At 38.0% G+C, this 13,837-nt stretch overlaps 1 protein-coding gene across 3 annotated transcripts; it reads right to left on the reverse strand.

Annotated features, from left to right (window-relative positions):
• Positions 1-12,856, reverse strand: LOC103151008 (growth factor receptor-bound protein 7-like). Of its 3 annotated transcripts, none has more exons than XM_007570813.2 (15): positions 12,633-12,855; positions 10,870-11,023; positions 10,198-10,315; positions 7,582-7,738; positions 7,378-7,499; positions 6,063-6,137; positions 4,354-4,485; positions 4,136-4,243; positions 3,389-3,487; positions 3,201-3,293; positions 2,995-3,111; positions 2,508-2,565; positions 2,334-2,421; positions 1,460-1,553; positions 1-1,374 (listed from the first exon to the last, which is right to left on the reverse strand). In XM_007570813.2, exons 2-15 carry the CDS (start codon positions 10,989-10,991, stop codon positions 1,228-1,230), a joined length of 1,530 nt encoding a protein of 509 aa, XP_007570875.1. In that variant the 5' UTR covers positions 10,992-11,023; positions 12,633-12,855; the 3' UTR covers positions 1-1,227. The 3 variants fall into 3 exon arrangements, with proteins under 3 accessions (XP_007570875.1, XP_007570883.1, XP_007570892.1); XM_007570821.2 differs by having other exon boundaries at positions 3,228-3,293; positions 12,633-12,854; XM_007570830.2 differs by lacking the exon at positions 1-1,374 and having other exon boundaries at positions 1,491-1,576; positions 12,633-12,856.
• Positions 12,857-13,837: the final 981 nt, after the last annotated feature.

Consider the following 13,837-nt stretch of genomic DNA (forward strand, 5'->3'; position numbering starts at 1 on the left):
AAATAAGCATAGTTTCTTTATTCTGACTCAAAAGTGATTTTTCTTTTTTTTTTTTTGTTGTTGCCAAAATTGCTTTTGGGGAAATAAAAATGCCTTGGGCCATTATTTTAGAAAGTTTACGGTTTGTAATATGAAGAAGTGGGCTTTTACATTAGCAAAAGAAAAGATAAATAAATAAATAAAAAAGGGCAGAAAAAAAATTAGACTTGGATAGCTGTAACTCCAAAACTAAAACGGACTGAAAAATTAAATCAATCACATGAAAGTATTTTCTTTATTTTACTGGCACATACATGGTTATCCTGGAAAATTACAGTTTATCATGAATATTATATTAATCCTAAAGGCACTTATTTAAAACACACACACTTTAGCACATTTCTGTCGAAATGCCAACACTGTATAAAGATGGTTTTTCAGAATACCTTTGCAGAAAATGAATATATATTTTTAAGAGCTACAGACATGTATTTATATATATATATTTTTTTTAAAAGTCTTCCCTGAGTGTCTTTACCTGAGGTAATTTAATGGTCTTTCTGTGGCGTTAGCAATGAGAAATCCTCAACTTTATTGGAATCCTAAGCTTTGGGATATGCAATTAAAATTGCAGGTCCCATAACAGCATAAATCAGTGCAGCTCTCAAATTGTTTTTTATTGAATTAATTTAGATCCTGTTAAAGCCCTAAAGTGCAATTAAAAAATCCATCACTGGAGCTTATATGCTACACGACTGCAACATTAGTTTCTTCCTTTTTGATTTGCACAACCAAGGAAACCCACTTGTACTTGGAGCGCCCTCTGTCGTCCACAGTTCTCTGATGGAGATGCATGCAGGGGCGTCTGAAGCTCCTAGTCATGTAAAGCTGCTCAGCTCTTTATCACAGCAACAGTGTGGCACTGAATGAAAGTAAAGTTCACACTCCATCTTCTCCAAACCCTCCCCTCATAGCGCTGAAAGCCTGTCCAACACAGCTAATTAAGATGTCTCTGTGGGGACGGCTGCTCATTAATTAAAATAAAAACCAGCCAGTGTCTGTGCAGACCCATGTTGTGGGAACAATAATAATAAAAAAAAAAAACTCAAAGTGGGGAGGAGCGGATGAAATGCTTCATCTCTGGTTCATACTCATGCCCACAGCTCTGACAGCTTCATCTCAGAGGGATGATCTGTTTCCTTGATGGATATCATTGTGAGATGAAGCGGTCCAGAGAGCAGAGGGACTTCACAGCGGCAGACAGATGCAGGGGCGTGTGAGGCACACAGGCAGGGCGCCCTTGTTGATTTGGTGAAACTCCACCAGCTGCAGGAGGTCGATGAACCGAGTCTTGCCGTCGTCTAAAGTGAGGTACTTTTTTCCGTCCTCCAAAACCTGTAGAGATGCGGCCGAATTAAGTCAGTGGCATTTTTGGGAGATTAAAAGACCCCCCCCGTCAGAAAGAGCACAGGGAACTCACCGGGATCACGATAAAGTGTTTGACCTTCAGCTCATGACACAACGACAGCACAAAGCAGTTCTCATGCTGCTGGCTTCTACGCATCAGGAACATCCTGGAGATCAAGACGCGTGTTACCTCCAATGAGATAAAACCGTTAGGTCAAAATATAAAATCCTCAGGTTTTTGACTTATAGCATACATTATATAAACATCAATTACATGGGCAAAAGATAATTGTACAAAATTCAAATTAGGTGTAGGTTTTTCCGGACATACGCAGGTTATGAATACCATTGGGGCTTTCTGGAATAGTCCAACACAACGTAATGCATGGTGCACAACTGCACTGTCGAAAATGTGTACGAGGCACAATTTTGAATGTGAATTTGCATTAGGAACTTTTAGCTGCTTCTCCGATTAATACTCTCCTTGACCCAGCCTGTCAGTTTATGTGGCTGGCCATGGCTTTGTAGGTCTGCAGCTGCGACACACTTAATATACCGGTGCTATGTCAGAGGTCTAAAACTGGACATTATTTTATACCCAGTCCTGGCTCTTCAAAACTTTATTCCTGAAACAACAAAGGATATTTGCCCTTTGTTTTACTTGAGGTTGTTAGTTAAAGGGTGGACTGAATTCAGATGCACACCACACTTTCAAATTTTATCTGTAAAGGGTTTTGAAAACGATATAATTTTTTTAAAATTTTTATTCACGAGCCAGGACTTGAATTCAACCAGCAACTAAAAGTCAGAAGAAAAACATACAGGCAGCCGAATCTATAATGATAAACAAAAAAAAAAACCATTGCAGTTGTACCAGCAAGATTTTAAGCATCATTTCTAATTGAAAACCAGAAATAAAAAATGTCATTCACTCTGGTGGTTCTCACCCATCTACCAGCCCCTGCTTCTCTATCAGCTTCTCTGCTTCATTTCTGGACAAACCACCATAAAACCACGGGTGGGTCTCGTGAACGGCTATGAGCAAAGAAAAACACATTGGTACATTATTCAGTTACTTGTAGATTTTAACCCTCTTTCTCTTTAATCTCATGTGGACTTACAGAAATCCTGAGGCTCAGAGTTTGTGTTGGGCTGGCAGAACCTTAAGGTCTCTCTCTTCTGTCAGAAAAGAAGCATCAGACAAAGGTCAGTAAATGTCACATCATTTCTCCTCTCTACATTGGTAATTTAAGTTGATGCGTTGTGGCTTCTTTACAAAAAAAAACAAACTAAACTTTATCTGTAAAGAACATTTCAAATAAAGAGACTGAAAAAGATTCTTCAGCTTTATGGATTAGAATAAGAGAAGAAGCAACTGATCTTTATCAGCATCAAAATCCATGAAATCTAACCTCGGATTAACAAACACAAAAAGACACATGTTCCACAAAAAAATTGTATCAGAACCTCTATAAAAGCAAAGGTTTTTGTCAACTTGATTGCATGATGCATGTGTTTAACGTAAAACCCAAGAAGTAGAGACTGACTGTGCTGGAAACAGCTTGGCACTTAGAAATGTCTTCAAACGTGGCAAAGCTGCAGCCTCACCCTCCAGGCCTGTGCTTCCTCCTGCTCTGCGTTCTGAGCCTCTGTCGGGTTTGCAATCACGCGTCCTCCAGCTTTACCTGTGAAGTCCATCGCCACCAGGCTATTCTCTGACTTTGACTGCAAAACAGCACATGTACAGTTCACGTACGCCGCATGCAGAAATGACGGGGTCAATCACAATGTTCCATCTTGTGAGATAGACTGACTTTGCTCTCCGTGAGCTTTGGGCCTACCGGGGTTCGTGGAGCCAACTTGGACTCTGATATCGCATTATAGTTTAGCTTAATCTGCCTCCCACACTGAAAACACAAAAACACACATAATGTTATGCAGTATTCCTGTCTGTAATTTGGTAAAATAATATTAAAAATGTTTAAATGTGATGAACATGTACCTTGAACAATCTGAAAGCACAAATCCACATTTTTCGCATCTCTTCAGTCTCGGCACACATGATCTTTAAATCCTTAACTTGGCCTTGACTCTTGGTAGGCTGAGCAAACACAGAAACAAAACATACATCTGGCATCTGAGGTTTACAAATATTCATCATGGGTATGAATATTATGTTACTTTTTTTGTTTTTACTGATTAAGCTGCGCCTTTGCAAGGAAGGAAATATGAGTTTGACAATTCACTATCAATAGCTTCGCATGTTTTGATGTAGTTTTCTATGATTTTCCAGCTCCACCAGTAATTTCTCTACTAAGAAACAACATTTAAAAACTAAAAATAGATTTATACATTGAGCTGTGAGTTTTTAAAATCACTCTGTGTAGCAAACAAACTATTAGTAGGATATATTAATAATGCCAAACAATTTGTTTGCACAGTTGAAAACAATCGCCAGAACAGGCATTGATGTTGGTGCACCTCAACAGTCTACATTAGGCCCACTGCTTTTCAGTTTGCACCTTTATTCACTATTCACACATGACGTAATTTGTTAGACTTATGGTGATGATGCAGTCGTTTGTCTACAGTAACAAAAGATCAAAGGTTTAAATACAAAGGTCTCAGCCAGAGGAGAGATTGCACGACAAACAGCACTTATTTGTAACGGTCAAGTCATTACTCTAAAAGATCACAATTGAATTCTTAGTTTAAATGGCAAAAATAAACAAAGTACAATCAGTTCTACCTTGATGCAGAAGTTGAATTCAGTAGGAGCTCCGTATCGTTTGCCGTCGACCACTTTGTACACGTTTGAAACACTTAGATTGGCGAATTCTTTTAGATGCTCATTATCCTAAATCCCAAACACAGATTGGAGAATGAAAGTTAAAGAAGCATTCTGTGACTATTTACAATCTCAGCAACAAATCCAGTTCTGGAGATAACATGAGAAGTTTCCCTAACCGTTTTCTTGGTGGATATGTAAAGGCCAGACCGTCGGAGGGTGAAGAACATCTTCTTCCAAGACGTCTTAAAGTATCCCTTTAAGTTGAAAAAGCCCTTGATCTGAGGAGATTTCCCATTCGAGGTCAGCTCCTGTTGAGGTTACAGAATTCAAGTTCTATCTCAAACAAAGTGATCCCTGTGGTGCCATTAGACATTATACCAAAAATGTTTTGCTTGTGATCCTGCACATTTATTTGGACACGTTAACAAACACGAGTTATATATTTCTCAGGTCTTTGTTTTATTCAATCACATTACTATCAGCAATTTAACATTGATTTTCTGATTGTGCTCCTGACAGTGACTTCCTTTGCTCTTGTTAGTTACAGTTTCCAACTGTAGCTTAAGCACACTAAATATACATTAAGATTTGGGCACACATTTAAATTTATTAGCATTTACCCATTTATTATTCATTTTTTATTTTGGAAGAAAACAATGCAGAAGAATGCAGCTATTTTGTGTTGGTTGGGCATCAAAGCCTTAAAAGACAGGAGAGCAAAATAATAGCAAAGTCTCCAGGAAAATTTGATTTCAAATAGATTTCAATGGCCCATAAGAGTTAAGGGTATTATAAGAGACATAGGTTGTCACAAAAACTGAGCTTGAAAGCCTAAAGGGCCTTAAAGGGATCATTCTTTAGCTCAATCTGGCTGTAATCACCCCATAAATTAAAATTATGTTGGCATTCAGATGGAGCAGATTCAACAACCACAGTTGTTTTGATTTTGACTGACATTGTTTCTGCAATTTGCATGGTAAATGTCACCACAATCCCTCTAATGATTTTCACTGCACAACAGTAATGCAACTTTTAAAATGCTATTCCAAAGCCTTTGTTTTTCATGTCACTAAATCCAAAACTTGCTTGGTGTTAGTCATTTCAAACAAACGCTACGCATGTGCCGGATGGAAGCCAAGTTAAGTTACAAGGGGATTCCAAGCAAACATCCCCTCTGTCATTTGCTTTGGGCACTGAGAAAAACAATGCTGTTGCAGATGTTTATAAGTAAAATAAAGCATTTTCAGCATCAAAGTGCATTATAGTCCTAATGCAAAATATGTTTTCAAGGAAGGAGTTTCTTTGTGGTGCATCTATGAAGCTCATATAGAATTACCAACTCTTCATCTGTTTATTTTTGTCAACAACCTGATTACCATAATCATCCGCATAAATGTCTTCCCATTTCAGTGGGAGTTAAATCAAAACAGTACTGTTTCCAGAAGAGTATCTCTAAACTTTATTTTCGCTTAGTAAATCAGTTTAAAGGTCAACTGTAATTCATATAGATTTCATAGTACTTTCAAAATTCTTAACTTTTCTGGTTTTAAAATATTTTTATATCGCCATCTGTTGACGTTTGTGACAGTGGTCTGTCAAACAGAATCCTTTAACATACTTTCAGCTGGTTAGACTGCAGCTTTTGCTTTTCAGTAGGCTTTTATGATATTTCTTCAAAACTTTTTGCTAGCTCAGTATTGATTCTAAAACTGTTTCAGCAAATTTTCTTGAAACATTCAACCACTTTTACAAAATAAATAATAGATTTTCTTGTTAAACTATCCTGTTAGAAAGGATTTTGCTGTTTCATATCTTACATTTTTTATATTACACAATATTAAAAAAAAAAAAAAAAGTCTAGCACACAAAATTGTTCTTGTTTTACCCGAATGAACACTGTCGATGTCATCTTCTTCATGGCATCCTCGCTGTCCGAGATCATTGCATTTGCAAAGAAGCGCTGCAAGATGAATCACAAGAACTCCAAGTAAATTTATCTTACAGATTTACGAAACTGTGTTTAAAAAAACAAAAAGCATTATTATTAGGACTGGAGATTTTCAACCTTTTTTGCTGAAAAAACATCAATATTCATTATTTCAGAATTATTGCAAGTGGTTCAGATAAATCCTTAACAGACATATTCAGTGCTTGGGGTGAAAACAAACAGAGCGGCTGCGTATCAGATAGAATCTTGTGCGTACCAAATGCTCTTAGTAGTCAACCAAGCAATTCTGACAACCTCAGGCCACTGTCCACAGTTCCTCCAGGATTTCACAATTGTTTTGTGATTGTTTCTGCAATCAAAATCACTAATCTTCTGGTGCCACTTTAGAATTATTTGCAAAAAATGTTGAATTTTTTTGCCTCATTGAGCCCCTTCCAAAACCTACATATAGATGAAAAACAATATGAGAAAAAAAAACAAAAAGGAGACAGAATGGACAATCAAATTATTTTTTCTTTAAATAACTTTAATAGCTTGATTTTTGTTACTGTCCTTAACTATCTTGAACTATAACTTGACATCAACTAAGGCTGAGGTAGCAGTGTATTAGAAGTAAGAAATACTGCCACCCACAAGTGAGAATTAGTCACTTAAATCCAATAGAATACGTGTTGTGGACAATTTGCAATAAACTCACAATTATACATGTGTCAATTTCCAGCTCTGCTGAATTGCGAAAAACTGGAGGGACAATGTGTGCAGAAATTCCTGATTTATTTTCCCGAAGGCACAAAATATATCTGAGAATGTCAAAATAACTCATATACTATGTCTAATTTCTCAAGAAAGCATCTGGTGTGCACAAGAAATCTGTTTTTTTTTTTTTCTTTTTTACGCATGTCACTTTAAAGGCTCCAAACCTTTTAACACTCACTGTGAAAATGTGTAAAAATTTTCCTAAAATTTTCTGTAAGATATTTTTCTATAAGAATAAAAAATATATATATTTTAGAGCTTTGCACATGTTTCAAACCACACCACATTAAAGGCTTTGTATCATCTGGAGGCACAAAGGCGGTTTTGGGTCACCATAAAGACTGATGGGAAGCCCATTCAATCAAAGTCAACAGTTTTAAATGATGCAAGTGCACAGATGCCAGTCTGCGAACAACATGAGGAACTGTCTGAGGCCTTCACTCAGTCTGTTAACACAGAACTTAATCTGCCACTCGTGAATGAAGGCTTTACATACCCACTGTATATGGAAGAACTCATACTTGTCATAGTTTTTGGAGAACATGAATCTCGCCTCAACCTTCACAGACCAGGTGGCCTGAACCTCCAGCACAACCTCGTGGTCCTCCAGACATCTCTCTGAAGACATTGGGATGAAGATGTAAACCAAACCAGTCTTGTTACTCAGCGGCGATTGTGTAGTGAACCATCTTAGATTTACCGAGGCCCAGAGTAGGATAGATCTCGAGAAGTGCCCAGTTGTCCTCATCGCTGCAGTGAGCTGACTGGACCAACAGCTGGCACACTTCTCTGGCTGTTGCTTGGCGACCAATCAGTATGGTCTTATAGGCGCTCTCATCTCCGTAGACTTTAATCACCTGAGGGGAAATGCACAACAATCCCTCCAATTAAAAGGAGACACTGTGGCCCACTTTAAACAAACCAGAGATTCTCATTAATTTAAGGATTTCTGCTTTCTTGTTAGGATAGAAGTAAGTTTTTCCCCTCAAATGGAGAGAAAATTAGCTCAAAAATATAACTCAATTTTCCCTAAGAGTAGTTATAGTCTTTAAGTGCAAAAGAAATAAATAACTGTACCTGAGATTAAAAAAAAAGAGAAGACAGACCCTACATGGTTAACAACAGCCATGAAAATGCTCAAATATATAAGCACCTGAAAGCCTAAAACTCCAGTGGTCCAGTTTCCGAGTGATTATCTTGTCTGTAACTCCTTTGCTTTTCTTCTGGATTACACACTGATTGATACCGGGTCAAACGATTCCCAAAACCTCAGATTAAAACCCAAATTGTGACGCAAAGAACCTTCCAAGTTCACACAAAGGTCAAAAACTTTGTGTCCAATAAGCTTCAAAGCTCAAAGAGAAGTTTTAATTGGTTTCTAATTTCAGAGTGACCTGGCCTTAAAACTTTATGGCAGAAAACATCTCCCTCTTCCCGAGGTTAAAATGCTAAAACCTTCACTGCATCCGTCTGGACCGAGAAGCAGCTGTTCACGTAGACAAGAGATCAACTGTGCGCGGCTTATCAAACCGGCTGGATTATTCTTTGAGCAGGCGAGACACTGACTGCATCCGGCAACAGGTTTCCAAGCAAAATGAAGACAACCTGCCTGACCAGGAACACGTCAACAAATGAAAACAGGCTGGCTGAGTGAGCGCTGGAGTCAGTCAGGCAGAAATAATTACTGCATATCAACTCGAGAGGATTATGGGAGAACAACAACGCTTTCTATGGAAATATTTCACTGCACTCTGACTCACTTCACTTCCTCAAAAACAAATTCCGGTTCCAACAAAGGGACATTAGGCCACAGATTCAAGAATTACCGCACACAATGTGGTTGTTAATACAGCAACAACACACATAAACACTGACTGAATGTTAAAACCCCCCAGACTATGTCTCTCTGATCCTTAAGACAGTTTGATCCCGTCCTAAGGATCAAACGTCAACCCCAGCTTCAGTTACAGTTATGGAAACCGCTGCAGGGCAATGACAAGAAGTGCAGTGGGAGAAATATCTGCGTGCGCCGTGGTATTAAAGGTCCTGAAGGTTCTGTTGTGAGACTTCTGCACAAAATCTCATATTGACAGAGGAGGTTCAGAGGGTTAATGTGATTCACTTCCTCTATCTTTTTTTGGTCATCTCTGCCTATTGAGTTATCTTCAAGCAGCCTTTCTTTCTGAGCAGCTCAACAAAAAGAAGGCTGGAGACGATTAGAAACTGATAAACCATATGTATGAACTTAGTTTAAAAGAATAAAAGCCACATTTGGGGAGTAAAACATCTCAGGAATACCATCAAATAAGTGCATAGAATCTTTATACACACAGTGATATGTTTGCAAATTTGCATATTACATAGGACTGAATTAAAAAAAAAAAGAAGCAGGAAACCTATTGAGATACTTGATAAACTAAGTTAATATCACAGCTATACTCAAACTAATCCAGTATTCACTCATATGTAGCATAAGCATGTCTTAGATATAGTGACATCAATAACAGCATAATTTCCAGTCTTTTTCACTAAATCATACCAACAAGGCCCAATACTATAAAGAAGGTTGAATTAAATGAAATAATTTGAATTAATATGCGTTATAACAACATTTATTTTCCCTTTTGGATCAATAAGGTTTTTTTTCTTTTTTAATTGAACTGAAGAACAAGATCCTAAAACGACCCAATCTGTGCATCAGTCTGTTTATTTAAAACAACAAACAGATAAAAAACAACTCAGCCTTGGCAACTGTTGCACACTGACGTGCATAAATATCACAGACAAGCTGATTCTGGCAGTGTGTCAAGATGTGACACAGATTGCGTGAAAAGATAGCCTTCCTTGTCGATCACAGCAGCCAACAACTTTCTGTTTAGAACAGAAAGTCGTTGCACGTGAAGAGGACACATTTACTTGAGGCACTCGCTGGCCTGAGCTGTAATAATGGGATTGATAGGATTTAGAAAGCGGATTAGGAAATGTCACTATTTCTAATTAATGCAAGGAGCATTTGTTTTTGCAAAAACAAATGCTTTAGTAGATATAAGGATTTATGTCATCTTATGTCTCAGAGCGTGTTGGTGTTTTAAGCCATGTGAGCCGTTTTCTGTTGCTTTTACGCATATGATGTCATTGTTAGAGTTGGTGCCCCCTGCTGGCTGAGAGTAGAAATAGGACCCAGGCGTTTTGTGGGTTGCGACTACGTTTTATCCCCCGCCAGAATTTTATGCATTTTCATTGGTTGCTGGAGAAAGGCAAAATTAGGGGTCATCAGAGAACAATTTCATATGATTTGTGACCTAAAAATACTCACAAATTTGTCACTTGATTCTGAAGGAAGCGAGCTGCTGAGCAATGAAAGATTGCACAGATCTGGAAAGGGGTTTGGAATGGGGGAGTCAGAGGAAGACAAAATTTCACTTCCTTTCTTCCTAAAAGAAATAGAATGACAAAATTAATAAAAAGGGAAACATCTGTTCGTAAATTACACATGTGGAAAAAAATTGGTTAATGACTGAAAAACTTGCAGTGGTCACTGAAATTTTTTTTTGAAACTGATAAAAGTGATATTAAGATGCTGAACTCACACTGACAGCTACAGAAATGGTGCGAGAGCAAAAATGAAACGAATGACATTTAGATCCAGGTGTTGTCGTTTCTGTCCAATCCCGTTTCGTTTGTTTATGTTTTGTTAATTCTGTTGAATTTAAAAGCAAAGTCTGATTTCCATTTCCCTGATTTTCAGTAATGTGCACATCCTCTTCTCCAAAAAAAAAAATAATAATTTTTTTTAAAAAAGTTCAACAGCTCCGTCTCAACTTGTCATCTTTAAAACTAACAAACACCTCCGCATGTCATAATCTCTTGTTTAACCGTCAGCTGACCTACAGTTAAGTGAGCACCAGGATTTCCTCCAGAAGCCCAGTGACTCACAGCTACTCTGTTGTATGTGCTGCTTCTGAGCGTCTGTGGCTGCCGGTCGTACCTGTTTGTGTTAATTGAGATGGGCTGGGAGCGGCGGAGAGGAGGTGACTCAGGTACGAGAGGACTCAGGGTTAAAGTGGAGCAGCCCAGCGACACCTCCTCCTCGTCTGATGAATCCTTCATCGTGGAGCCCTCAAAAGATTTCCTGGAGGAATCTGAGGGGGAAATCAGAGTGTTGGATCCAATGGAGATGCAACGGAGGAAGCATGAAATGCTCCTATTACCTTGAAGAGCTTGTTATTCTTGCTTTTAGAATACTAACAAGAATACTCTGACAACAACACTTTAATCTACACATTATCAAAAATCTGTCCATGTATTTTTATTATGGGATTTCTCCCATGATGTAACTCTGAAAGAAAAAAAAAAAAAAAAACAAGAAAAAAAAAAAAAAACACTAATTATTTTGTGCTGATCCGTCCGAGACATTCGCGAGACTGGTTGGCATCAATCATGCTTGTCGTAGCTGATAGCGAAACCAGGACAATAAACGACAGTAAATCTCAGGCTCAACAGGAACAACAGCACGGCTCAGGTTAGTATTTTTCGTCTCTCAAAATAGACTCACGTGGCAGCGAGTCATAGAAAAATCTGAGCCTGATTTTCCACAAACACACAAGACAACCCCGGAAGTCGTGCACAAGCTAAGCATGTAAACATGTATACACCGTTCTCGGCGTAAAACTTTATCTCTTGGCCTTTACTGCTCCAGAAAATATAATTAATTTTATAAGGGGAAATGCACAACGTAATCATGTCTTGTTCTAAAGTTTCAGCTTAAATGAGTCAAAGAATTTTATTTGATTTTTTTTCCTTCTGTTACTGACACTCTTCAGCTCATTTCAGAACATTTTTTGATGAACTGGAAGACTCGTATGCAAAGTCTCAGAATTTTCAGTCTTAAAAATTGAATCCGAGTTGATTTAACTCTTCCGTCTCCGTTTAGAGCTTAGCTGTTTAAAATGTCCCAAGTCCGAAAGGTTTGTTTGCACCAGAATACACAGTAGGAAAACACACATTTATTGAGAACATTTCAACATTATGAGTACAGAATACACTAAATGAATAAAATCATAATTAATGAATCCATTGTGAAAAGAAAAAAACAAAAAACAAATCTTGTTTACATGCAAGAATGATTTTTACATTGAATAATCTATCATTTTACTTACTTTACCTTGTGGAGCAAGGTTCCCTGGATTCTCAAAATTCCTTATTACTTGCTTTAAACATAAATGGTGTAGTTTTCAACCAAATCATAAAGTTTCAATATATTTGATTTTAAAAGCAATGTGTTTGTGTGCTCGCAAATCCCTATTTTCTGAATAATCCCAATGGCTGTTTTTTGGAATTTATTGAATGGCATTAGGTTGCTTTTATATGTGCTCCCCAGATTTCCACATAGTAAGACACTGTGTGACTAATTGCCATTAAATATTACCTGCTTTTTCAATTTTACAGGGTTATACCGTTAAAGGTGCTTTCTTTAAAAAGATTCAAGATTGCTATGTAGTACCAATTCCTTAAATTAAACTAAAACATTCAGTTTGCAGCCTTTTCATGTGTATAAACACTTGAGAACAGGTTTTATGATCCAGTCATGTAGCTTGGGAACCCCCACCCCCTTCCCAGAATTACGTTAACGTCCATCTTCCTGACGTAGCTTAAACTCACGCTGTGCTAAAATGCCCATTAAAGTGACATTACTGCGCCAACTCTCGGTTCGAAACTCAGGACAAAGAGGCTCAACAAACTGGACCTTACCTGTAACCCGCGGTGTTCCACATGAGCCCCTACCTGCTCATACAGAATGCGGCGTCTCTTGGTGGTTTTTCTTCCATGCGAGTCCGTTTCTCAGAGTTCAAAATGCGGCGTTTCTTCTTCCATACGTGGGCATAAAGTTGGTTCTGTCACAGCGGCGTGCCAAGACCTCGGAGTGGGCGGGGCCTGCCCGACAGGTGGGTGAGGACAGCAAGCCGCGTAAGGCAGCCCGTAGGCCGCGCCTTCTTCTGTCGATGAGGTCACCTGGTTCGTTGAAACCACCTGATTTCTTAGTTGTTGTGTTGTTTTTTTTCTGCTCGTCATAGTGTAAACCTATTTATTGTTCTTTTCATACAGTGTAACCTGGTGAAAATATGGGCCTTTCTTTGACTCTCAACTAATTCAACCACTTCCCTCCATTAAAAAAAATATATACGTGCATGTAGACTTATCATAGAAAGACCCCAGACTGGTACTGAACCCAGAATCTTGCCCCAACACAAACGCCGGGGTAGTTGTTGCAACTGCCTCACTGTGCAGATAGATAAAAGAATGTTGCTGGTCTTGTATGAAAGTATTTTGGAAGGTAATGACTCATTAAATATTTAATCGCCGAGAAATTCTGAGGCCCGTAAAGAGCTGTCATCAGTACAGACGAGACAATAAACAATATCTGATTCATGAGAATGAAATTAATTTCTGTGTGAGGACTGCTTGAGTTTTTTTTTAAATTTGTTGTAGATGTTTACATGACTCGTCCTCTTATATTTTATTACCGTCACGTGTTGTGGATTTTATTTCTAAAAATAAACACTATGTTCACTGTCATGTCAGAATCAATATTCAATTCAAAAATACTTCATTAATCCCAAAGGGAAATTAAATGTTGTTGTAACTCATTAAGATTTTCCAGTTATTGAAGATCATGATGTTAGCTGTTAGCAGGAAAGAATATCAGAATTTCTGACGTTCAGGGAACTTATATTTCTACACAGATGATCCTTTGTCTCCTAGATGTTGGAGCAAAACGGAAACAATTGAGTTACTTGTTTCTTCAGTAGTCAAAGCAGTGTTTTTGTACATTTTAACCAGTGGTCCTATTTAGGTTACATATTCACAGACTGCTGTGGGAGAACAAAGCACTTTTCAGTCATATACTGAGGTATGTTGGAATAACCTTTGTGTTTATTAAAACTCATATTGTTTTC

The sequence above is a fragment of the Poecilia formosa genome, unplaced genomic scaffold (assembly GCF_000485575.1).
Source record: "Poecilia formosa unplaced genomic scaffold, Poecilia_formosa-5.1.2 Scaffold7, whole genome shotgun sequence".
NCBI classification, from domain to species: domain Eukaryota; kingdom Metazoa; phylum Chordata; class Actinopteri; order Cyprinodontiformes; family Poeciliidae; genus Poecilia; species Poecilia formosa.

Bases quoted from the DNA above. Each gene is read 5' to 3' on its own strand.
- LOC103151008 (XM_007570813.2), bottom strand. From the start codon at position 10,991: ATGAAGGATTCATCAGACGAGGAGGAGGTGTCGCTGGGCTGCTCCACT. The intron at 3,294-3,388 runs GTACATGTTCAT...TTGTGTTTTCAG, and splicing joins GTGCTTTCAGATTGTTCAAG to TGTGGGAGGCAGATTAAGCT. The intron at 1,554-2,333 runs GTGAGAACCACC...CTTGATCTCCAG, and splicing joins AAGCAGGGGCTGGTAGATGG to GATGTTCCTGATGCGTAGAA.